The following is a 26751-nucleotide window of genomic DNA, read 5'->3' on the forward strand; positions in this document are numbered from 1 at the left end:
CCTATGCAAAGTCCAGCTCCAAGATGGAGTTCTGGGGTCACCTAGGCAAGTCACATGTCCATGCAGAAGCCATTGTCCACATGATATCCTGTGTGTCTCCAGGAAGACTTCTTATGTGGATTGGAGCTTTCCAAGATGCATTGTTCCCCAAGTGCTTCCTGACCGGGTACTTAACCTTGCGAATTCCTTCCTAAAGAAGCTGACCAAATGCCTCACAAAGCTTACTTAGAAATTAAGCAAGTATACAGCCAATATTCTTAACCTCAAGTACAAAATGACATATGTGTACAAATAGGATGAACAGATATATTAGACCATAACCTTTATAAAGATGTTACATGGCACAGGCAGCACAAAATATATTCCAGTTATGTCATATTCCCATAAAACCTTACGAGAGATACCGTCACAATAGGGTATGGGATTGACAGGTCAAGGCTTGAGACTAAACTTATTTCTCATTTAGTAGCTCATTTTGGGCTTGGCTGACATTGTGGAGCTATCTCTGGAGATGAAATATTGTTGAGTCTCATCTTATGGCAAAGAAGTAACAAAAATAAGTAAAAATTGCCTTTGATATATATTGGTTGTTGTCTTCTCTCATAGTATGTCTGTTTTGTAGCTCATTCATGTCATAATTGTACTTGCCTTCACATCAAAGTCTATACAGTCCTTTGGGTTGATGTGCAAGGAATTATTTGATTTCAAAGTGGAAAAAAATCGAATGTCCATTTGATTACATTATTTTATATTTTACGTAAAGAAATTCCTCAAGTATCCATCTGAACTCAATTTTTTTTAATCTGGATAAATCCCCGACGGCCACTTTCTGCTTTTTGTAGAGCTGCTAGGGGCTTATATTATCAGCAGAGCTCCTATACGTTATTTTACAGATTATAAGATGAGTTTTCATAGAGGAGGAAACTTTAAAAATGAGAACCCTTTATATGGCGATATAAGATTGGACTGGTATTTTCTGTGTTTTTTCTGTATTAGGGAGGATTATTTGTCTAAAGCTTTCTTTTTCTCAGCATGGTATCACCTCCTGATGTGAAGTGCAACACAGAATTTGTTGCTATCAAAATAACTTACAATTTAGTGTTTTGGGCTGTGAAGAAAACAAACCCTTTTTATTAAATGCACACACTTCTGGTAATGAAAAACATGCTAAGAAAAAAATAAATCCACATGTTATACCTTTCTGATCTTGTTTTAGAAATATTAGAAATTTGTCTCCAAATAATCATTGTTTTGAAGAAAAGGTCTTTAGTTATTGGATAGTCAGAATATTTTATCTTCTGTGTCCCCTTCTAGCCTCAGTGATATCCAGGTGTTATAAAAACACCTCTAAATTAAGCTATATAGTGCCTCTGGGGTGTAGATGAGTCATAGTTACCTATTTGCAGATAGGGAAACTGTCTGGCACAGAGGGGGGATTTTACTTGCACTAATTCAGGAAGTCTGTGAGAGAGCCAGGATTAGAACACAGATCTTCTAACTCCTCCTGTAATTTAGCAACTAGACCTTGCTTCTTTTCTAAATGTTATTTATACAGCACCAAAGGATGTTAGGCACTTTACTATAGCACAGTCCTTGATCGAAGAAGTTTGTCTCTTAATTTTAAATGTGATGCAAAAAGTGAGTGCAACAAAGTGGGGCAGAGATGGTGAAGGAAAGAAGAAAGTAAAGATCATGGCTATAATATTATTACATGATTTCATAGGCTTGTTATGATGCTGATCCAGCAAAGGACTTAAACATATGCTTAATTTTAAGCACATGAATAGTCCCAGAGAGGTCAATGGGATTAATCACGTGTTCAATGTTTAACATGTGCTTAAATGCTTTGCTTGCCCTTTATTACTCATGGGGGAATTCTGTGGCACTGTGCAATGCAGAATTTTGCAGAAATTAACGTGCACACAATTTCATTTCCCCCATAAAAATGGGCTGCAGTGCTGCTAGCCACATTAGGGGCCACTGGGCTCGATAGAGCCCAGCTTGCACATAGAAGACACTGCTGGGGAGAGGGAGAGGGCACTAGAGGGTTCCTGGCAGCTGCAGTTTCCAGCATGCCCTGAGGGAAGAAGAGGGCAGCATGCAGGAAACTCTTTGCAAGCCTGGGATGGGGCATCAGGCTGTTTCTCCCTCTTGGATTCCTGTTCCCTGGGAGGGAAGGGGGACAGGTGTCTGGGCAAGGGGGGGCCCACAGCTGGGCTCTGAAGAGGAGGGGGTTTGGGTGTGTTGGCTGAGGTGGGGCTGCAGGTGGGCTCTGGGGGGGAAGAGGTTGTGGGTGTCTGGTCACTGGCTGGGCTCTGGGGGAGAGAGGAAGGGACAGAGAAATAGGAACTAGGTTATCATAGTAGTTTCTTTAACTCTCTACACCCAGGGGAATTTTTGTGTGTCTGTATTGTTAGGCATACTTGCTGACAGGTATTTTGAAATAAATTACCAAAATAATTGACATTGGCATGATTATATAGTGTTGTTTTGATAAATAAAAATTTCAGAATTTTGCAGAATTTTAAGGTGGTGTGTGCAGAATTTATAGTTTTTTGGTGCAGAATGCCCCCAGGAGTACTTTATGCACATCCTATGATGGTACCACAGTTCTGTTTTTGTTTTTTTTTAATTAGTTGTCACTTCAGGTTCTTCATTTTGAAGGCTCCTTTGTAACATTAATTCTCATTTTACTCCTGCATTGTAAGTAGGCATTGTCAGCATTTTACTCTTGGGAAAACAGACAAGGATGTCCACAGAGGAAGTGTCAGAGCTGAAATCAGAGTTCAGGAGCTCCAGGTTCCCAAGCTTGTGCTCTTACCTTACTCCTCTCTAAAAATGGGTCTATATTGTGCGTATATGTAAAGAGACTTCTCAGTTGATATAAATACTCCGGTAGTTCTAGCACAGACACCAATATTCCTATTCTTTGGTATCTGTCTTAGGCCTGGTCTACACTACGCGTTTAAACCGATTTTAGCAGCATTAAACCGATTTAACGCTGTACCTGTCCACACTACGAGGCCCTTTATATCGATAAAAAGGGCTCTTTATATCGGTTTCTGTAATCCTCCCCAACGAGAAGAGTAGCGCTAAAATCGGTATTACCATATCGGATTAGGGTTAGTGTGGCTGCAAATTGACGGTATTGGCCTGCGGGCGGTATCCCACAGTGCACCACTGTGACCAATCTGGACAGCAATCTGAACTCGGATGCAGTGGCCAGGTAAACAGAAAAAGCCCCGCGAAATTTTGATTTTCATTTCCTGTTTGCCGAGCTTGGAGCTCTGATCAGCACGGGTGACAATGCAGTCCCAAATCCAAAAAGAGCTCCAGCATGGATCGTACGGGAGATACTGGATCTGATCGCTGTATGGGGAGACAAATCTGTTCTATCAAAGCTCCGTTACAGAAGACGAAATGCCAAAGCGTTTGGAAAAAAAAATCTACAGGCTACATAGTGCTGCATGACAAGCGTAACGGGAAGCCAGAGACTCAAATGGACGCTCATGGAGGGAGGGAGGGGGTACTGAGGACTCCAGCTATCCCACAGTCCCCAGCAGTCTCCGAAAAGTATTTGCATTCTTGGCTGAGCTCCCAGTGGCCTGTAGGTTCAAACACATTGTCCGGCGTGGTTCAGGGAATAGCTCGTCAATTTACTCTCTTCCTCCCCCCCCCACGTGAAAGAAAAGGGAAAGAAATCGTTTCTTGACTTCTTTCAGTGTCACCCTATGTCTACTGAATGCTGCTGGTAGACGTGATGCTGCAGCAGTGAAGAGCAGTATCCACTCCTCTCCCGTGCCCGGTGGCAGACGGTGCAGTAGGACTGGTAGCTGTCCTTGTTATCAACCCATGAGTGCTCCTAGCTGGCTTCAGGTGAGGCTGGCCGGGGACACCTGGATGAAAATAGGAATGATTCTCGGTCATTCCCAGTAGATGGTACAGAACGGCTGGTAACCGTCCTCATCATAGCAACTGGGGGCTGAGCTCCATCAGCCCCCTCCCTTTCCTGTGTAAAGAAAAGATTCTGTCCTGCCTGCACTGTCATAGCAGTGGCATGCTGGGCTTCTCTCCCCCGCACCGCTTAATGTCCTGCCTGGACAGTCATAGCACCGGGAGGCTGCCTCCCCCTCATTTTATCTAACTAACAAGTCACTGTTTCTTATTCCTGCATTCTTTATAACTTCATGACACAAATGGGGGGGACACTGCCATGGTAGCCCAGGAAGGTTGAGAGAGGAGGGAAACAATGGGTGAGGTTGTTGCAGGAGCACCCCCCATGAATGGCATGTAGCTCATCATTTCTGTGGGATCTGACATGGAGCAGCTGTGCTCTCTGATACACTGGTTCTCTAGTATACTTGCCCCATATTCTAGGCAGGACTGACTCTATTTTTAGAAACCATAAAGGAGGGATTGACTCGGGGAGTCATTCCCATTTTTGCCTTTGCGCCCCCGGCCGATCTCAGCCAGGGGCACCCATGATAGCAGCAGACAGTACAGAAGGACAGACAACCATCATCTCATTGCCAGTTTACACCGGCAGCAGGCGGTACAGAACGACTGATAACCGTCTCTGCTATCATGTAAAAGCAAATGAATGCTGCTGTGTAGCGCTGGAGTATCGCCTCTGTCCGCGGCATCCAGTACACATAACGGTGACTGTTTAGAAAAAAAAAAAAAAAAAAACCCAACGGGCTCCATGGTTGCCATGCTATGGCATCTACCAGGGCAATCCAGGGAAAAAGGGGCGCAAAATGATTGTCTGCCGTTGCTTTCCCGGAGGAATGAATGAGTGACGACATTTACCCAGAACCACCCGCGACAATGATTTTTTTTGCCCCATCAGCCACTGGGCTCTCAACCCGGAATTCTAAGGGGCGGGGGAGACTGAGGGAACTATGGGATAGCTATGGAATAGCTACCCACAGTGCAATGCTCTGGAAATCGACACTAGCCTCGAACCATGGACACACACCACCGAATTAATGTGCTTAGTGTGGCCGCGTGCACTCAACTTTCTACAATCTGTTTTATAAAACCGGCTTATGTAAAATCGGAATAATCCCGTAGTGTAGACGTACCCTTATTGTTATGTTTTGAAATTAGGTAGTTTTTCCCATCGTCCCTTCAAAAATAACCCCCAAATCTATAAAATCAGGACCCATGGAGAATTTCAAAAAATTATACCTCAGTGAGCTTATCTGAACCATTTTAAAAGGACTACAGGACTTGCTGTATTCATTAAAAAAGGAATAGACTTTTTAATCTTTGTAGTGCAGCAGTCAACTTTCTACTTTCATTGATACGACAAGTATTTTTAAGTAGCCATCATGTTTGTTTTTCTGTACTGCTGCCTATCTTAAGTTTTGCTATGTAAAAAGAGAGATTGAAACAAAGGCATTTACAGAAAGGAATATATTTAATAACCAGTCTGAGAGCACCAAGGGGTCTGAAAACCCTCTTCTTCGAGTAGTGAGTGTTCGCTTCCCCTGCACCTCAGATCAGAGATTTTAGGTCTGTTTGGCCTGTGTGCGCTTTCCCCATCTCACATCCTGCATTGGGGCTAGATAGTGCTGGGCGAGCAAACCACCCCTTCAGTTCCTTCTCAACCGCCTTACCCTACAATGGAGTCTCAGCAGCATCCACATTGATAATATCTCCATTACATCTTACTTTCTGGTGCGAGTTAGTGTTAGTTCATAGGGTTTCCATTAGTTAGTGTTAGTACTCCCCCTTTTTTCCTTTTTTTTTCCCCTGAACCTCCTCCTCACATACACAACCTCTTTTTTTCCCCTCCTTCTTGTTATTAGACTAGCTAACTCGCTGTCCTTAGTTATTTTTCCTTGTCGCTTCCCTTTGGGGAAGGGAAACCTGGACAGAGCATGCCTGGCTCTCCCAGGTTTAAGTGTTGCCTCTCCTGCTGTGAAGCAATCCTGGTCAGTGATGGGCATTCTCACCACATTCACTGCTTCGGGGAGTCATACATGCCTCAGAGGTATACTATCTGCCTTAAATTAAAATCAAGAGTCAGAAAGAACCTTGAGCTAAAACTCCGGCTACTAATGGTGGAAGGTTCGCTGTACCAGCCCCTGATCCTGGCCCAGGAACCTGCCATACAATGGTTCCTGATTAGGCTAAGTCCGTTGACTTCCTTGGCTCAACACTCTCTGGCGGCTTCAAAGATTAAATCTTTGAATTCCTCTCAAAAAAGTGGGCTACAAATCCCCTGGGTAGAGAGACAATCCCCGACAAGGGGCACCAACTGATCTCCAATTGGCACCCAAAAGGCTGCAGGTTCCTCAGGTACAGGTATGGCCAGCAAACCTAAAGAACTTAAAGGTTCAGGCTCCAGAAGATTGGTACCATCGAGTGAACAGAGTGGTAGAGAGAGAACCAGTTCCTCTAAATCTGTAACGACAGAGTACTGTAGGGCACAGGTACCGAGTAATTTGGCTCTGCAAAAGACCAGATCAACACCTTCTAGTCATTCATCGGAGCACAAGAGACCTCCAGTACCATTGGCTCCTTCTATATTGGCTACTTCTGCTCATCTTACCTCAACGGTACTGCCCACCGGTCTGGTACAGCAGAAATTTTGATTTCCTTGGGACTTGCTGGTTTAAGAAACGACTGAATTGCCCTTGCTTGTCACCAACAGGTTCTAAGTACCAATCACATCTCACTTCCCTGGCATGCATGCTGTATTTATGGAGTCTCCCTCAGCATCCATAATTGCTCCACCTCTGCCAGAAGAGGAGGAGAAGGAAGAGGATCACAACAATTTCTCTTCAGTCTCTGTTGAAGGTTCTCCATTTTATTACCAGGGACCATGCCAACCAGAGACTTCTGCAGAACCAGCTTACTGCGTTTGGCCTGCCTTGTTGGTATGATTTGATTTTGCATCCCTGCCCATCCTGGTTAATAGCCATTGATGGACCTATCCTCTATGAACTTACCTAGTTCTTTTTTGAACCCTGTTATAGTCTTGGGCTTCACAACATCCTCTCGCAAAGAGTTCCACAGATAGACTCCACGTTGTATGAAGAAATGCTTCCTTTTGTTTGTTTTAAACGTGCTGCATATTAATTTCATTTAGTGACCTAGTTCTTGTGTAATAACTTTCTTATTTACTTTCTCTACACCAGTCATGATTTTATAGACCTCTATCCTATTGCCCCTTAGTTGTCTCTTTTCCAAGCTGAAAAATCCGTCTCGTTAATCTCTCTTCATACAGAAGCTGTTCCATACCCCTCATCAATTTTTTGTTGCCCTTTTCTGAACCCTTTCCAATTCCAATATATCTTTTTTGAGATGGAATGACCACATCTGCACACACCCACATCTTGATTACTATGCCATGGATTTATATAGAGGCAATATAATTTTTTTTGTCTTATTATCTATCCCTTTCCTAATGATTCCCAACATTCTGTTCACTTTTTTGACTGCGGTTGCACATTGAGTGGATGTTTCCAGAGAACTATTCACAATGACTTCAAGATCTCTGTCTTGAGTGGTAACAGCTAATTAGACCCCATCATTTTGTATGTATAGTTGGGATTATGTTTTCCAATGTGCATTATTTTGCAATTCTCAACATTAAATTTCATCTGCCATTTTGTTGCCCAGTCACCCAGTTTAGTGAGATCCCTTTGTGACTCCTTGCAGTCTGATTTGGACTTAACTATCTTGAGTAGTTTTGTATCATCTTCAAATTTTGTCACTTCACTGTTTCACCCCTTTTCCAGATCATTTATGAATACGTTGAACAGTACTGGTCCCAGTACAGACCCCTGGGGGACACCACTATTTACTACTTTTCATTCTGAAAACTGACCATTTATTCCTACCGTTTGTTTCCTATCTTTTAACCAGTTACTGATCCATGAGAGAACCTTCCCTCTTATCCCATAACCGCTTACTTTGCTGAAGAACCTTTGGTGAGGAACCTTGTCAAAGGCTTTCTGAAAGTCCTAAATTCAGTATATCCACTGGTTCACCCCTGTCCACATGCTTGTTGACCCCCTCAAAGAATTCTAGTAGATTGGTGAGGCATGATTTCCTTTTACAAAAACCATGCTAACTCTTCCCTAACAAATTATATTCATCTGTGTGTCTGATAATTCTATTCTTTCTATCTATACATCTCATGTATGTTTTACATAAACTGCCTGGGAGGAGTAAGATCCTTTGTACCGAAGCAGTGAAACTCTCGAATTGGTGCATTCACCACCAAATCAACATCTCAACAGCTTGCCTCCTAGGCATACAAAACACTACAGTGAACACTCTCAGCAGGAATTTCTCTCAGGATCATGAATCGGAAGTAAATCCATCCATTCTCCACAGCATATTTCTACATTGGGCAGTCCCAAAGATAGACTTATTTGCCACAGCCAGAAACAAAACAGTTTTGCTCCCGGGCCGGTCTGGGTCATCCCTTTCTCAGAGATGCCTTCCTCCTACAATGGAACACAGATCTCTTGTATTCATTTCCACCGATTCCTCTAATATCCAAGGTCCTGCTCAAGACTTAAAAAAAAGAGTGTGTGCCACAGTTATACTCAGAGCTCCCATGTGGCCAAGTCAGATGTGGTTTCCACACCTTATTCTATTGGCAATTTGCTCTTGAGGCTGTTCCTCACTTTCTCTCTCAGAACGTTGGCCAGGTCCATCAACCCAATCTGCAGGTTCTCTGCCTCAAGGCGTGTTCCTCAATGGTTCAAAGGCTTGGAAATGACCCGCTCCAAGGATTGAAAGGCAGTGCTGTTACATAGAAGGAAGCAAACTACTTGTCACGCACTCAAAAGTGAAAGAGATTCCATCTCTGGTGTGACTTGATGCACATGACTCCTACATTCTCTCCACTATCACTTGTGCTAGATTACATCCTAAAACTAAACAAAATCAGGATTCTCTCTAAGATCTGTAAAGGTGCATCTTGCAGCCATCGCTGCCTTCCATCATAAGGTAGACTGTTCTGTTTTCATTCATCTTACAACAAGGTTTCTCAAGGGTATGGGTAACCTCTTCCCACAAATCAGATGCCCTGTACTGACATGGGACCTCAACTTTGTCCTCAAGTGTCTAACCAGACATCCTTTTGAACTCATTGCCACCTGCTCACTTCTACACCTCTCTAGGAAAACCACATTTTTAGTAGCCATTACTTCTGCTTGAAGTAGGGAGAGATAGGGGCTCTAACGAATTACCCTCACCCCTTACAGTGTTTTTCAAAGACAAGGTTACGCTATGACCACACTCAAGGTTCCTACCGAAAATATCTTTGCACTTCCATATAAACTAGATTATCCACTTCCCAATCTTCTTTTTGAAACCACTCTAGGAAGGTGACATTGCACACACTCGATGTCAGGAGATCATTAGCCTTATATTTGGATAGACTAAGCCCTTCAAGAAGTCTCCCAGATGATTTCTCTCTATTGCGGACAGATCTAAGGGATCCTCAATCTCTTAAAAAGACTCTCTAGATGGATATTGGACTGTATTACCTATTGCTCTCACAATCTTCAACCTCCTTCTAGACTTTTCTGATTAGCAGGGCAAGACTACAGTGAAATAATGTAAACTGTACTTCGCTTTGACTAGACCACTTGGGCTTCACTGACAGCTTTTGCATGTGGGAATGAAAAGTACTGGAAACCTGAGTTTTGATGATAGCTAGATTTGATGCTCTAGGTTACTATGCATAGGCAAGCTAATGTTTAAATATTTAAATTTAAATTTAAATATTAATATTTAAATGGTGTGATTGATTACTATTTGGTTTCTTAACACGTAATCATCCAAAGTTAGGTGATCCTTATAGGCCCTGGGCCAGCTTCAGAGTTGTTCAGACTATGTGGCTCCTGTGATAACCTTGGTATGATTTTATATAATTTTGTTTTAAATATTGTATGATAAAATTCAATTAAACCTTAATATTTTTAATTGTGCAATATACTAGTTTAGAACTGCTTGTGTTCTTGTATGTTGATGTGTATGTGTGTGTAGCTGGTTTCAACCTCTGACCCCATTCCCATTTTTCCTGAAATAGTCATGTACTGTGGTATTCTGTTTGCGATCTGTTATCTTGTCATGCCAGAATCTAGCTGCCAACACTGGAGTATACAATGGGAAATATAAATACCAGAGTTTATGCCACTGAAAGAAAGTAAATATTGAATCAAAGTGTAATTTTTGCTGATTCTCGCCATGTTGTAAAAAGTGTGTAAGAAGTCTTTATTGATTGACTGTGCTAATTTAAATAATATTTCAACTCATTATTTATTTGTATTTCTGTAGTATCTAGGGGCCTTAGTCATAGACCAGGGCCCCATTGTGCTAATCACTGTACAAACACAGGATTTATGTTTAATAGCTGAAAAGCTTATTAAGTAGAATCATCATATGAATAAATAGGAACTTTATAGGTTTCACTAAGATAAAACTTAAACGTCTCTTAAATCCTCTTCATATGATCCTTAGAAAAACATAGATGAAAATAAATGAGCTTTATGATGGTCATGTGGAACGAATTACTTAATTTCAAGTGTTCACCTGAGTTTTTAAGATGGCTGCAAAAAAAATCGTCATAGTCATAGAGTTTGAGACCACTGCTCATCGAGTCTGACCTCCAGTATATCATAGGCCACCGACATCACCGAGGACCTGCACACTAAACCCAACAGCGGAAATGATTCCAAAGTAAATGAGGCCCACAGGAAACTAGACTTACATGCCACAGGCAGAGACTAGGAGGGACCTGAGGGTCACCAGTGCTTGAGGGCCCTGCAATGGCAGGGAAATGATTGAATTAGAAATACTCAGATAGTCCTGGCATGTGACTCATGCCCACACGCTACAGAAGAAGGTGAAAACCCCTCAAGGTCCTTGCCAATCTGACCTGGGAACAAATTCTTTTTTAACCCCACGTATGGTGATCAGACCCGGAGAGTGTGAGCAAGAACCAGCCAGCCAAGCACCTGAGGGTACGAGACTGCTCGGTACCACCACAGAGCTGTATCCCACCCAGCCCCATGTCCCATCTCCATTTCTGGCCATCCCTGATGCTTCTGAGGAAGGAGATTTTAAAAACCTCCCAGAATACATTGTAGGGAAAATAATCTCTTCCTGACCTCTCCCAGTTGCCAGCGGAAACCCTGAAGCATGAGCTTTAGGAACATAAGGCATAAACTAGAAATTAGCCCTAGGTCTGTTGAGCTCTGCTCCCCACCATCACAAGCAACATTCTCATAATTTTTTTTTCTTCCTCCAGCCACTCATCAATTAGACTATAAAGACTTTTGGTGTGAGGGAAATTTAATAGCTTAGTGAGAAACATTTTTCACTTAAGTTTTTTATTTGTTTCTAGGAACAAATGATGAGAAAGAAACAAGCAATGCATCTTGATGCACGGTATGTCACAATGGTGGAGAATGCATACTACTACTGTAATCCCCCTCCAGCTGAAAAAACGGTGAGGAAGAAACGCCCACCTCTGCAGGAGTATATTCGTAAGCTTCTTTACAAGGATCTCTCCAAGGTCACCACTGAGAAGGTGAATCCATGTGAAATCTTGATGTAGTAGATGGCAGTACTTGTGACAACTCTTCCTCTTAAATTATTTATTACAAGAACAATAATTATAGGTACTCATTTAGAACCTGAGAGTGAAAGGATGAATCATTAGTTAACTATTACTAGGAAAGAAGGCTTCTGCTTGACCCATGTAAACGATTGAGGTTGAAAAGATGGGAAGAGGTTTTGAATTATTCAGGTCTGACATATGTTTTGAAGGATCCAAGAAAGTTGGGACACAGCAAGTGTCTGAGGGCAGAGTTGAGATTAATGTTTAATACTCCGAGGAGAGGAGAAACTGCTTCTGCTATGCTTTGATCAGGATTATATTAGAGATGGGCACACTGTCTGAGTTATTAAAATCAGAGGCATGTGCTTGCTAAAAAGGCAAGATATTTTAAGGTGAGTCAATGGGGATGTCCAGATAGAGTTCCAGCCATGATTTTAGTCTTCCAGGAAGAAAAGAGGAGTAGGTCTGAGAATATACAAGTCCCAGAAAAGGACACTGTGGTTTCTCATCAAGTCACACTCTCAAACTCTAAAAGGACACCAGTCTTACTCTAAGATGTGTGCAGGGAGAGTCTACAGTATCTCTGGGATATAACCTTAGATGTCTATTAGACCAGTGGTTCTCAACCATTCCAGACTACTGTACCCCTTTCAGGAGTCTGATTTATCTTGCGTACCCCCAAATTTCACCTCACTTAAAAACTGCTTACAAAATCAGACATACAAAAATGTGTACAGTACACTATTACTGAACAATTGCTTACTTTCTCATTTTTATCATTTTTAAAATTAGCTGGAAATATACTTATTGTACTTCCATTTCAGTGTATAGTATATAGAGCCATATAAATAAGTCATTGTCTGTCTGTCTATGAAATTTTAGTTTGTATGGATTTTGCTGGTGCCTTTTATGTAGCCTGTTGTAAAACTAGGCAAGTATCTGAATGAGTTGATATACCCCCTGGAAGACGTCTGCGTACCTCCAGGGGTACATGTAACCCTGGTTGAGAACTAGTGTATTACACATCCAGTGCTGAGTGAATATGGTACCAAAGCATCTGAGAGAGGTGTTTCCATCCTGCACAGTATTTGCATTAGGTCAGACCAAATGTATTCCATACCTTTTTATAAGTGGTCTGGTTTGTTTCCTTTTATGCTTTTAATAGTACTAGGCAAAATAAATAACACATGTAAATAAATTAAGGATCAGATCCTTTGCTGGTGTAAATTGGTGGATCTTCGTTGTCAGCAATGGAACTCAACTGGCATAAACTAGTGGAGAATCTAGCCCTAAAAGTTCAGGGTATATTAGACTCCTTGTTTTTGTTCTGTAGTTTTCACTTTCCACATTAAAACAATTTCTGTGTGTAGCTTAGATGTTAAGGTTCATGTTTGGTTTCAGATAAGCTTTACTTAAGTTGTGACTCTGTTTGCTTTGTTCAAGAGAAGTATTTTAATCTTAGTATTTTTTCAGCGCTGTTCCAATATTATAGTTCTGCTCTTCCGAGTCCCGTTACAAGCATCAGCTAATTTCTGTGGATTTTAGGAAAGAGGATAAAGTGCCAGCTTCACTGATGAAGTGGTGCTTCCTGCTATCCCACCCTTTCAGAAGAGGATGGTCTTGGGGTTTGTAGTGAGTTAGTTGTTCTAGATCTTTCTACTGCCAGTAACATGATTTCTTCCTGGCTTCCTGAACGATCGAGAGCGCCTCAATAAATGACAAGCTGCAGAGGACCACCAGTCTTCTCATGAAGTAGGGTTTAGATTAGGTACCCATAGCTTGGGATATATATCCATTAGATTTGCTTCATTTGTATTTGGAGGTGGCATTTTTAATGACTACAAGATATAACAGGTTCCATTTACACATAAATCCACCCAACTTTGCCTACTGAATTGTTTGTGTTTTACAAATCTTGTTTAGGTCCTGAGACAGATGCGCAAATTGCCCTGGCAGGATCCTGAAGTGAAAGATTATGTTATATGTTGTATGATCAACATCTGGAATGTGAAATACAATAGTATTCACTGTGTAGCTAACCTCTTAGCAGGGTTGGTGCTTTACCAAGAGGATGTTGGAATTCATGTTGTGGATGGAGTGCTAGAGGATATTCGCCTAGGCATGGAGGTAAAATATATTATAAGTTAATTCACTTGTTTATCAGAAAAAATTAAAATAAAACCTTTCTAAATAAAATTTAAAAATAGAAATAGAGATTATGGAAAATGTTTTTCATTGATTATTTTTGTACCTACCTGCCAGCTGCTTTCTTTAAGGTCAATCATAAAGTCAGAATAAAAATGAGAGGGGGTTATTGGGGTAGTTACTTCATCCACTTGCTATACTGAGATTGTTCCCTATGCACTATTTATAATGCTTTTCTAGTCTAGCATTTAAATGTCTGAAGCCATGGATTTTCATATGATTTTCTTCGGAAGTCCATAGTATGATAGAGCTCACAGTTATCGAAAGCTTTTTCTAGATTTAAAAAAAAAGCTAAATTCTAGAAACATTCTTGTAAATAATACAGGACTGGGCTTCATTCATATCAAGGAGTGACAATATTATTTAAAGCAAAACCATACTTTTTTAGTTTACATTTCTGTAATGGATACTGTAAGGCTCCTTAGAGTAATTTCTGTTGTGTCCACATGTATAAAAGTAAATGTGTGTCTTGCACTAAACTAGTAAATGTTGGGTTTTGTTTAAGGTTAACCAGCCAAAGTTTAATCAGCGACGGATCAGCAGTGCCAAGTTCTTGGGAGAACTTTACAATTACCGAATGGTAGAGTCAGCTGTAATATTTCGAACTCTGTATTCATTTACATCATTTGGTGTGAACCCTGATGGTACTGCTAGTCCACTGGACCCTCCAGAACATCTTTTCCGAATTAGACTCGTCTGCACCATCCTTGATACCTGTGGGCAATATTTTGACAGAGGTTCTAGCAAACGGAAGCTTGATTGCTTCCTTGTCTACTTTCAGGTATTAATAAACTTAACTTTGTGTTTAAAATTAACTTTTGTGTGGTGGGTGTATCTTCGCATGGTGCTAAAGATTTATCTATATAACATCTAAAAAACCTGTACACTTAAGTTTTTATCATTTGGGCTCTGATTCAGCAAAACAATTAAATGTGTTTAAATGTAAACACATGGGCGGTCCTGTAGATTTCCCTGGGACTATTCACATGCTTAAATTGAGCACGTGCTTAAATACTCTGCTGAATTGAGTCCTGACTGTGAACTCTACAAGGTCTGTCATGATTTTTTAAATCCCTTCTGATGTTCATTGTTTTAATGAGAGAGATTTTTGAAATGGCATTAAAATGTCAAATGTAATTGGATGATGTCATCGTAACTCCATGGAATATTCTGAAGCATTCATGGACTTTAGAGTGCTTGTGTTAATCTCTTATTAGAAGGACAAAAGAAAAACGGAATTTAAAAGATAACTGCAGTGGAGGAGTATTGGCATTAGGGCTGGCAAGTGATTAAAAAAATTAATGATCTACATTTTCAAATATATTGATTTCAGTTAAAATAGAGAATACAAAATGTACAATGCTCACTTTATATTTTTTTTACAAGTATTTGCACTGTAAAAATACAAAAGAAATAGTATTTTTCAATTCACCTAATACAAGTATAACTCTGCCTCGATATAATGCAATCCGATATAACACGAATTCGGATATAACGCGGTAAAGCAGTGTTCGGGGCGGGGGGGCAGAGCTGCGCACTCCGGTGGATCAAATCAAGTTCGATATAACGGTTTCACCTATGACATGGTAAAATTTTTTGGCTCCCAAGGACAGCGTAGGTAGAGGTGTATTGGAGTGCAATCTCTTTACCATGAAAGTTGTACTTACAAATGTAGAATTGTGTACAAAAAAACCTGCATTCAAAAATAAAACAAAATATAATTTTAGAGCCTGAAAGTCCACTCAGTGCTACGTCTTGTTCAGCCAATCGTTTGGACAAACAAGTTTGTTTACATTTGCAGGAGATAATGCTGCCTACTTCTTATTTACAATGTCACCTGAAAGTGAGAACAAGCATTCTCATGGCACTGTTGTAGCCGGCGTCACAAGATATTTACATGCCAGAGGTGCTAAAGATTTATATGTCCCTTCATGCTTCAACCACCATTCCAGGGGACATGCGTCCATGCTGATGACAGGTTCTGCTCAATGACAATCCAAAGCAGTGTGGACTGACACATGTTCATTTTCATCATCTGAGTCCCATGCCACCAACAGAAGGTTGATTTTCTTTTTTTCGGTGGTTCAGGTTCTGTGGTTTTCGCATCAGAATGTTGCTGTTTTAAGATATATGAAATCATGCTCCACACCTCCTCCTCCTCAGATTTTGGAAGGCACTTCAGATTCTTAAACCTTGGGTCAAGTGCTGTAGCTATCTTCAGAAATCTCACATTGGTACCTTATTTGCTTTTTGTCAAATCTGTAGTGAATGTTCTTAAAATGAGCAATGTGCTGGGTCGTCTGAGACTGCTATAACATGAAATATATGGCAGAATGCAGGTAAAGTAGAGCAGGGGACTCCCCAAGTAATTGAGTCACAAATTTAATTAACGCATTATTTTTTTTAACGAGCGTCGTCAGCATGGAAGCATGTCCTCCAGCATGGTGGCTGAAGCACGAAGTGGCATACGGATGTTTAGCATATCTGGCATGTAAATACCTTGCAATGCCGACTACAAAAATGCCATGCAAATGCCTGTTCTCACTTTCTGGTGATATTGTAAATAAAAAGAGGGTAGCATTATCTCCTGTAAATGTAAACAAACTTGTTTGTCTTAGTGATTGCCTGAACAAGAAGTAGGACTGAGTGGAATTGTAGGCTCTGAAGTTTTACATTGTTTTATTTTTGAGTGCAGTTATGTAACAAAAAATACTATATTTGTAAGTTGCACTTCCATGACAGAGATTGTACCACTGTACTTGTATAAGGTGAATTGAAAAATATAATTTCTTTTGTTTGTCATTTTTACAGTGCAAATATTTGTAATAAAAATAATATATGCTTTGATTTCAATTACAACACAGAATACAATATATATGAAAATGTAGAAAAACATCCAAAATATTTAATAAATTTCAGTTGGTATTCTGTTTAACAGTGCAATTAAAACTGTAATTTTTTTGAGTTTCTCACATGAGTTAACTGAAATAAATTGACAACCCTAATTGGCGCATACACTGGACCCTTGCTAGAACACAAGATTTGAGATCCATGTGCTGTACCACATTAAAATGAATTGCAATTAAAGTAATTAAATTTGGGATCCATGGCCACGACCACGTTTTGTGTGAATTCGCGCTATCAGACGCGCATTCTAGCTAGGGTCCTGTGTATACTAATTCAGTTCCTTTGTTGTCAAACTAAAGAAGTGATTATGTAAAGTATTGTGGGGTTTGATGTTTCTATCTCAGTGAATACATATCAAATTTGATCGGTTTAAAATTAAAAAGATGTTTTTTCCTAATTGCTGTTAGTCCTGAAAAATCTGAAATTCAGACCAAGTTCTTTCTGGCTTGAACATCACCACCATTAATAAAGGTTCTGCTGATCATACTCTGCCTTCAGATGCACCTGCACAACCTCATTGTTCTCTCATCCTGCCCTTAAATAGATTTGTATAAATAGGGTAGAATTTACTTTGCATCTTACAGATGAATGTAGTGCTGGTTTGCTATAAAGATGTTCATATTATGATGATTCTTTTGATAGAAGCATCACCCACTGATACCCAAAGATTTAACGTTCTCATGTTTGTGAAAACGGTCTTGCCTTTTAAAAATGAATATGATTTGTATGGCTGCATTTGTACAAGAATTAAAGAGGGATTTTGAAATGCATGAAGGGCAGGTAGGTGCCCATCTCCCATTGAAAGAATCTGCCCCGAAAAAGAGTATTTACATTCTGTACCTATTTTTTATAATATTGTCAGTTGCCATAGAATTATTTAGTTATGTAATTAAAATCTGGATTGTCACTTTAAAATTCCGTATGGATTTTTTTTATTTTAGGGATTTTCTTTGAATTGTTTCAAACTGTTTTAGCAGGATACATGACTTCAGTATGTTTTTCGTAATTCGTATGCTTCTACATTTTCTTTAATGTTTTGGTAATGTCTTTTTTCATGGTAAAATAGCTTCAGTCAACATGAAGTAAAGTATGTATATAACATGAGGTGTGTTTTTTAATTTCAGAGGTATGTTTGGTGGAAAAAGAATTTGGAAGTTTGGACAAAAGACCATCCATTTCCTATTGACATTGACTATATGATAAGTGATACACTAGAACTGTTGAGACCAAAGATAAAACTCTGCAATTCTCTGGAAGAATCTGTCAGGCAGGTACAAGACTTGGAACGAGAATTCTTAATAAAACTAGGTAAGAAATAATACATCATCAGAGCCAGTTGTTCATGTCTTTTACACTGTCATTATTATTATTACTACTACTACTATTATCACCATCCCTCAGTGATGAGTCATTACAAAAACTAATTATTCCCCTGCTGTTACTTTCACCTTCTTGTCAACTGTTTGAAACGGGCCACCTTGATTACATTGAACTCATTAGCACTACAGAAGTGATTTTCCTCTCTTCTTGTCAACTGTTGAGAATAGCCCACTTGCACCTTAATTGAATTGGCTCCTGAGCACTGACCCCCGACTTAGTAAGGCAGCTCCCATCTTTTCATGTGCTGTGGATTTATACCTACCTCTGTATTTTCCACTCCATGCATCTGATGAAGTGGGTTTTAGCCCACGAAAGCTTATGCCCAAATTTGTTAATCTCTAAGATGCCACAAGGACTCCTCGTTGTTTTTGTTGATACAGACTAACAGCTACCACTCTGAAAACTATCCCTCAGCTGTGTTTTAACCTTTTCCTGCATTTCCTGACCTGTTCTGAATCTGGATAACATATTAATTTGCTGTATCTAAAGAAACACTAGACACAAAGGTGACTATGGTTTTTATTTATGATGACTGGTATAAAAGGAAAAGGAAATCCACCAACTCTTAACTTTCAGTACACAAGAGCTTTTGGCTGCTTTCATACAGTATTTAGTGCATCCAGCAGGCCTGGGAGTAGCTCATCACACACAAGCATAACCATTGATTCTATTACCTGGACTCCTTTAAGGTATATGGGACCATTACAGTCAAATACTGGACTTGTAGAACAAGTAGAGTGGCCTGGTGCCTGGTTTTTGACTGGAAAGTCCTTTCAAAAAGGGGACCTGACTATGTCCGGTTACTAAGAGCAGGGGAAACGCCAGATCATCACCCGCTCCAACCTTCTATTCAGCCGGGGCCACCTCCTACCTTCATTGGGTCCCAGCTCTGCAGGAAAATCCCTCCTGAACTGGGAGGTGGGGATGTGAGGGGAAGAGCAGCGAGTGATGCAGGGGAGGGGGAAAGAAGAATGGACGGGGATGGGGCCTATGGGGAAGAGGCAGGGCAGGGGTGGGACCTCGGGGGAAGAGGCAGGACAGGGGAGATTCCGGCACTTTTTAACAACACCTCTACCCTGATATAACGCTGTCCTCAGGAGCCAAAAAATCTTACTATGTTATAGGTGAAACCATGTTATATCGAACATGCTTTGATCTGCCGGAGCGTGCAGCCTGGCTCCCCCGGAGCGCTGCTTTACTGCGTTATATCCGAATTCATGTTATACTGGGTCACATTATATCAGGGTAGAGGTATATTACCGAGTTGGCAAACCTAAGAACAAGGCATTCAAATAAGCATGAAATGTGTACTGTAATATCGAGTCATTGAAATGAACAGTTGTGCCCACTAATGTGGTCTAGTGTATATTATGTGAAACTGGGGGTCATTTGAGTTCTGTTCCTCAGTCTTGACATGTGACCTCAATTCCCTTGACCCTTTCATCCAGTTTTTCTTCTGCATTACCTGCCTCATAGCAGTTGAAGCTTAAATTGAATGAAAACCATCTTGATAGTCTTCAAGGAAAGACACTGCAGAAATGCAGAGTGTTAGTATATTTGTTGTTTGTATATCTGTAGGCAAACTCAAGAATGCATATAGAGGGACAGCTGGGCTCCAGTGGACTAAGCATAGGAATGGGTGTCAAGATCTGTGTAACATCCGTGACTTTGCTACGCCACCTTCAGCATTTCACAAAATCTCTGACCCTCATTAACACTATTCCATAAAATGGAGATAAAATTATTTACTAAACCACCTATTGGAAGAGCTTTGAAATATACAGTTCTTTTCGAAGTATAGTGTTAGCCTATCACCAGTGAATACTTAAAGAGATGAGAAAAATGGTGCTTTGGGCATCTTTTTCAGCACTCTAGGAAAGGTAAACTTGACCTTGTAGTATCTTTCTCTTTAAGGCTAGGCCTACAAAATGTCGTGAGTGTTCCAATGTTTGCTATGTAGAGAGATTAACAGTGTCTTTAACAATGATGTATTACAGAAATAAAGTAGAAGAAATACTATTGCTTGAACTTTTGGAATATTTAGCAAGCAGATCTGGAGACAAACAGTCATTGTTTAAGAGACTTTAATGAGTCGAGGAGACTTCAGGAAGTGGTTGACAGAATGGGTTTCTGGAAGAAATTCCTTCCCTTCAGGATGTGTAAAAGTCACCAAGGAACTGCTATTGGTGGTCTGCATAAGAGGAAGAAATGACAGTTGTGTCATGTGGAGTTACAGTATTCTTTATTCACTGGGTTGGAAAGGTTCAGTATAATCCTGTATTTTCCAAGACACATGTTGGTTTACTCTTCCTTATGTTAGGCATGGCAATAGCAATTCCTCTCGAACTGGAATAGTCTGGAACTACAATAAAACAAGGGAACCTGTTTGCTATTCTGTTTACGGACCACAGCTCTCTTTCTAGAAAGCTAACTGTCAAACATTTTGAATCTCTTTTATATTTTCCTTGGAATGCTCATAAATAGGCTCACTGTTTTCAGTGGAGGAAATTACTCGATGAGAATGTGACTCCCTTACTTATGCTAAATATAAACACTACTTCTGTTCTCTTTATGCTTCTATTAAACTGGATTCATAGACTGCTTTCTTTAAAGAGCATATGGAAATTAATGCTGCATTTGTGAGTTACTAAAAGGTAAACCTGTTCTTGTTCCAACTACAGTGGTGTACATTTATGAAACACTCCAAAGTTATCTGTGTTGAAATTAGTTAGCATCAGGAGTAAACACCAGACCTTGGGGACCCCACAGCTCAATTGAGCAAACACTCCCTAACGTTTATATCTAGAAACACTAGGGCAGTGATGCATTTTTAAAAAAAAATATCTTTATGCAGTGCCATTGGCTGTTAATGTATTCAGTCGTTGAACTGATTTATTTGATAATCTTGAATTTCTAATCGGAAGCCCTCTTTTACTAGAGGCTGTTTTGTGGATTTTTTCCACTTACAGGTGTTAATTTATAGGCAAGTACTTGATCCACGCTACTTGCAGTTAAATCAGTTCTCAAAGTAATCCCTTAATTGAAGAATCAATATATGGAGAAATTATGCATTGATTTTTTATTTTTAAGAGGAATTTGCATTTTGTTCACTGTGCTATTCATTTAATTAAAATTCTTCAAATATAATTTAGTATTAATATCAGACTTGGACTTCCTTATATATGTTATGATGATCATAAAGAGAAAAAGAAATTTGGAATGGAAACCATTTTAGGTGAAATTTTTTCCCTGCCTCATGGCGTGGACTAAACTACTGCTTTTATGATCTCTAACTCCCCCAAAAGGCAAATTATGACTAATGATACGCATTTTAATATATTCCTTTCAAAGATGCCCAGCAGTTTCTGCTGTAAGTCAAAGTAATTTCCACCCTCTGAACCATTTTCTATAGATTAGTTGCATCCAGTACAGTAGTGGGATCTCCTTCCAGGAGCATGAGTGAGCCAGTTTTGGGGAATGGCATTCTATTGTGTTCATTGTGGCACCAGACAGGCAGATCACCGTTATTTTTAAAGGTGCTATTGAATGAGCAACTACTGAGTTTCCAGTATCTTTTTCTCCTAGTTAAACACACATATGGTAGACTAGTCGCTAATCCTTTGCTGTTATGACTATACATAGAGTAGAGTCCAGAAGATTCTTACCTGTCTTTCTCTGTTCAGATCTTTGAAAGCTATTATGGTAGGCGCAAATGTTTTCAGTGGAAAAGATTTTGTTTGAATAGTTTTAATGAGGGATCTGACCAAACTCCAAATCATAATCTATTCCTATATGATTTTAGTCATTTTGTCAGATTAGTATTTCTGTGGATTTATTTCTGAGATTCAGTAAACATTCCAGATAATTAAAATGAGTGTATGACAAAATTTGTACTATTTACTTGACAGTGTTCTAGCCTGTGTGTAATAGTTAGTACTTTCGCACATATGCCTATCTATCTCTAGATATGTGGCATAAATATAAGAATAAGACATTCTGAAGAACTTTACAAATTATTTACATGCTCATACAAGAGGCACCAATACACGGTTGGAAATGAACGTGTAACAATTTGGTGCAGCAGCTTGACATGTAGTGAGGTCTTAAGAATATAGTGTCCAGTTGAAATAAACATGTAGGAAAGACACTCTGCTTGCCTAAATTTATGGTAACTGCCAAAATGGAAATTTAATCAAGACTAAAAGGTTAATAGTCCTACTGTAGCAAAAACGGCTTGTGATTTATAGTGATCACAAGTGGCTAGGACTATTATTATATTTCTTGTTCGTATGATAGCAAGTTGAGCAAGCATAGTGCTCCTCTAACATCTTTGCTTGGCATTTAATCACTACGATACAGGGAAGATTGCTGCTAACTGCTCTCACCGTTATTAACAATTTTGCTTTGTTTTTTTATGTGGTATGTGGTGGAGATGCTAGTTAAAAGGATTTCACTAGTCTAATGGTTTGGCTGCTCTCTAAATAGGCAGATGTGGAAGCAAAAACTAGTAGTGCTCTTTGCTCTCATCATCCTTTCTCCCATTCTAGTCACATTCCCTTTACCTCTGCCAATACCTTCATTAGGCTCTGTATTCCCCTACACAGTTCCCTTCTCTCTGATGATTGCTTTTTTGGTGCTCACTCCTCAGTAACAGCTCTTGCTCTCCTTGATTTTTAACTCATCCAGTGTAAATAGATATTGGGGGGTAAAACTGGAACAGCTTTAAATATATTTTGTTTCATTAAACTTGAGGTGCTGTTTAAAAGTGTTACAGTTCTTGATAATAATCTGTTCATGGAAACCCAAGTTTGCATACTTGCTCCTTCAGCCAGTACAATAACTTCTCGCTTAACGTTGTAGTTATGTTCCCGAAAAGAGTGACTGTAAGCAAAACTAAGTTAAGCTAATCCAATTTCCCCATAAGAATTAATGTACACAACAATGATAATCGTGAAGTTTGGTTGAGGTGGTGGAGTCAGAGGGTGGGATATTTCCCAGGCAATGCCTTATTGCTAATTGATGAATTAGTAGTCGGCTAAGCCCTCAAGGGTTAACACATTGTTAATATAGCCTCATGCTCTACAAGGCAGTACAAATGGAGGGGGAAGGAGACAGCATGGCAGCCAGAGAGACACACCCTGTAGAGTAACTCTTCACTTAAAGTCATCCTGGTTAACGTTGTTTCGTTGTTAGGTTGCTGATCAATTAGGGAACATGCTCGTTTAAAGTTGTGCAATGGTCCCTTATAATGTTGTTTGGTAGCTGCCTGCTTTGTCCACTGCTTGCAGAAAGGGCAGACCATTGGAGCTAGCTGGTGGGGGCTTGGAAACAAGGTGGACCGGCAGCCCCACTATCAGCTCCCTGCTCCCCTAAGTTTCCTGTGCAGCAGCCACCCAGCAGGCTACCAATTGCTGGCAGTTCAGCTGTCCCTCCCACCACTGCCATCTGCTGCTCCTGCCCTCTGACTTGGAGCTGCTCCCAGGAGCCTCCTGCTTGCTGTGCAGGAGAGGGGGAAGAGGAGGGTTAATGTCAGGGTGTCCCCCTCCCCCTCTACTGCTGCCCACCCCATACCTCTTCTCCATATAGAGCAGGGTGGGGACAGGACAGGACTCAGGACGGAGAGAGCTTGCTGGCCGCAGCTGCTGTCTCAACTTCCTGATTTTTTTTTAAAGGCAATGTACTTAAAGTGGGGTCAGCATACTTAAAGGGGCAATGTGCATCTCTCTCTCTCTTTCCCACTCACAGGGTGTGTGTCTCTGTCTGCCATGCTGTCTCCCCTACCTCCATTCATGCTGCCTTGTAGAGTGTGAGGCTACATTAACAACAATGTGCCAACTCTTGAGGGCTCAGCCGAATGCTAGTTCATCATTTTGCAGCAAGGCATTCCCTGGGAAATATCCCACCCTCTTCCACCCTCTAACTTCACCACCTCAACCAAGCTTCACAATCATCATTGCTGTGTACAATATTAAATTGTTTAAAACATATATAGTTTTTTGTCTGTTGAAAAAAATTTCCTTGGAAGCTAACACCTCCCCTGCCCCCATTTACATTCATTCTTACAGGGAAATTGGATTAGCTTAACATCGTTTCACTTAGTCGCATTTTTCAGGAACATAACCACAACGTTAAGTGAGGAGTTACTGAGTGTATATGAGAGAGAGATGCGTGTTTCCCCTTTAAGTACACTGACCCCACTTCAAGTACATTGCCTTTTAAGTAGATCAACAAGTTGAGACAGCAGCTTCTGCAAGCAAGCTCCCTCTGTCCTGAACCCCTTCGTGTCTCTCTCCTGCCCCCCCGCCGCTCTATGGAGATGGAGTAAGAAGGAGACTCCCAGGAGCAGCTCCAAGTCAGAGGGCAGGAGCAGCACATAGCAGTCGGGGGAGGGACAGCTAAACTGCCGGCAATTGATAGCCTGCTGGGTGACTGCTACACAGAGAACTTAGGGGAGCAGGGAGCTGATAGTGGGGCTGCCGGTCCACCCTGGTTCCAAGCCCCCACCAGCTAGCTCCAATGGGCTGATCTTTCTGTGAGCAGTGGACAAAGCAGGCAGCTGCCAAACAACTTATAAGGGACCATTGCACAACTTTAAACGGGCGTGTTCTCTAATTGATCAGCAATGAACAACATTAACCAGGACGACTTTAAGTGAGGAGTTACTGTATGGGTTTGAAGTGCAGCTGAAAGACAATGCTCTTGTCTCCACCTTAGGAATACCTGTGTGATTCAGCATCAGTCCATTTGCTTGTCTGTGGAGCATAATTGGTTCTGAGAGGAGGGGGAGGAATAGCTCAGCAGTTTGAACATTGGCCTGCTAAACCCAGGGTTGTGAATTCAATCCTTGAGGTGGCCATTTAGGGACCTGGGGCAAAAATGCAGATTGGTCCTGCTTTGAGCAGGGGATTGGACTAGATGGACCTCCTGAGGTCCCTTCCAGCCCTGATATTCTATGATTCTATGATCTTTAGGGAGGAAGATTGATAGCTTGGAGCCTCTGAAAGTGCAGGGAAGGGAGTATGTATGCATGAGCAGAACTTGAGTCAGACTCCACTAAGTATAAAACAATAGCCTACCATTAATAGTATTACCAAGATTTGGCTAATTTAAATGTCTTATTAAGGACTTAAGTCCAGTTTTTTCTAAAGTGACTTAAGATATTGGGTGCCCTGTCTGAGACCCCTTAAAAGGCCCTGGCTGATTGTGGGTGCTCAGCACTTTCTGAAACTCAGGTCCTTTTAAAGTCTCCAGTTGGGTACCAGAAAACAACTATGGGGTTCCGAAAATCTTAATAGATAAGAATTGTATACATTAGTATTGCCAAGTTTGAGCTAAGTACCTCACATGGCCGCCATTAAGGCTGTATCTGAGCACCTCATCTAAGAATGTTTTGTTTTTTAATTCAAGGGAGTGCTGGATCCTCTTGTATGAAATATTGCATTGTTTAATATAAGCATTTGAGTAGAGATGTGCTGTGAAGTCTCAGTATTTTGTTGTCATGCTTCTGGTATAGATTTATATTATTGAACTGGAGTGTCTATAAAATTGCAAAAGTTACTGCATGACCTGTTTTAGGATGCTTAAAATAAATCTCAGAGGGGTAGCCGTGTTAGTCTGGATCTGTAAAAGCAGGCTATGAATAAGGTACTGTGTTCTAACTACATCAGTTTTGAAGGATATCTTCAAAAAATCATTGGCTGAAATTGACTGTGTTGGGCAAGACTAGCATCAATATCATTCTCTGCTAGTTCAAACCACAACCCCTGTGAGTGTAAAGTGGCTTTGTGGATTAATGAAAAAATTTAAAGAATGTATGAAAGAGTACTTGTGCTAGAAGCTTGTCCATTTTTGTAGTGGATGGCTTAGCTTTAGCAAGAGTTTTTTTCAAAAATAAAAATAAATGACCTTGTTTTTCCATATTTCAGAGTCATATTAAATTCTCATATGTCTTTTATGAATAGTTTAACTATTTCTAAGACTAAATTGTAAGATGAAATACACCAACTGCATTTTCTGATCTGATAATGTGTAATGAGGTCCAATTCCATAAAGGAGAATTTAAATTATATCACAGAATATTTAGTGAAGTAATAGCAGGGTCTGAGACAGGGGTAGGCAACCTATGGCATGCGTGCCAAAGGCAGCACGCAAGCTGATTTTCAGTGGCAGTCTCATTGCCCAGGTCCTGGCCACTAGTCCAGAGTCATTTTAATTTAGTTTTAAATGAAACTTCTTAAACATTTTAAATACCTATTTTACTTTACATACAACAATAATTAGTTATATATTATAGACTTATAGAAAGAGACCTTTTAAAAAGTTAACATTTATTATTGGCATGTGAAACCTTAAATTAGAGTGAAGAAATGAAGACTCAGCACAGCACTTCTGAAAGGTTGCCGAGCCCTGGTCTGGGATAATCCAAAATTATCCAAACCAAAATTAAAATACACTTGTAATTATTTAAAGGAGACAATATAGCTAAGAGAACAGACCACGCTGAAGGATAAGAGCGTTAGTGAGTTCGTTGTCTAATCAAAATAATACAAAACAAAAGCCAGAAGACAAAGTAGACTTAAGAGGGGTGGAGACAATCAGGCTGTCAATGGAGAAGATGGTAAGATGAGCTAGGACCCTTTGAAGGATCCCTCTCTACAGTGGGATAG

General features: G+C 40.4%; 1 protein-coding gene across 1 annotated transcript in view; it reads left to right on the forward strand.

Moving 5' to 3' along the window:
* Positions 1-26751, forward strand: part of UPF2 (UPF2 regulator of nonsense mediated mRNA decay) — a 126627-nt gene that overhangs the window by 64443 nt on the left and 35433 nt on the right. Inside the window, 4 exon segments of the mRNA XM_030568767.1 lie at positions 11378-11563; positions 13517-13720; positions 14304-14579; positions 17830-18013. Coding sequence (XP_030424627.1) covers positions 11378-11563; positions 13517-13720; positions 14304-14579; positions 17830-18013 — 850 coding nt within the window.

This window comes from Gopherus evgoodei, chromosome 1 (assembly GCF_007399415.2).
Source record: "Gopherus evgoodei ecotype Sinaloan lineage chromosome 1, rGopEvg1_v1.p, whole genome shotgun sequence".
Classification (NCBI taxonomy): domain Eukaryota; kingdom Metazoa; phylum Chordata; order Testudines; family Testudinidae; genus Gopherus; species Gopherus evgoodei.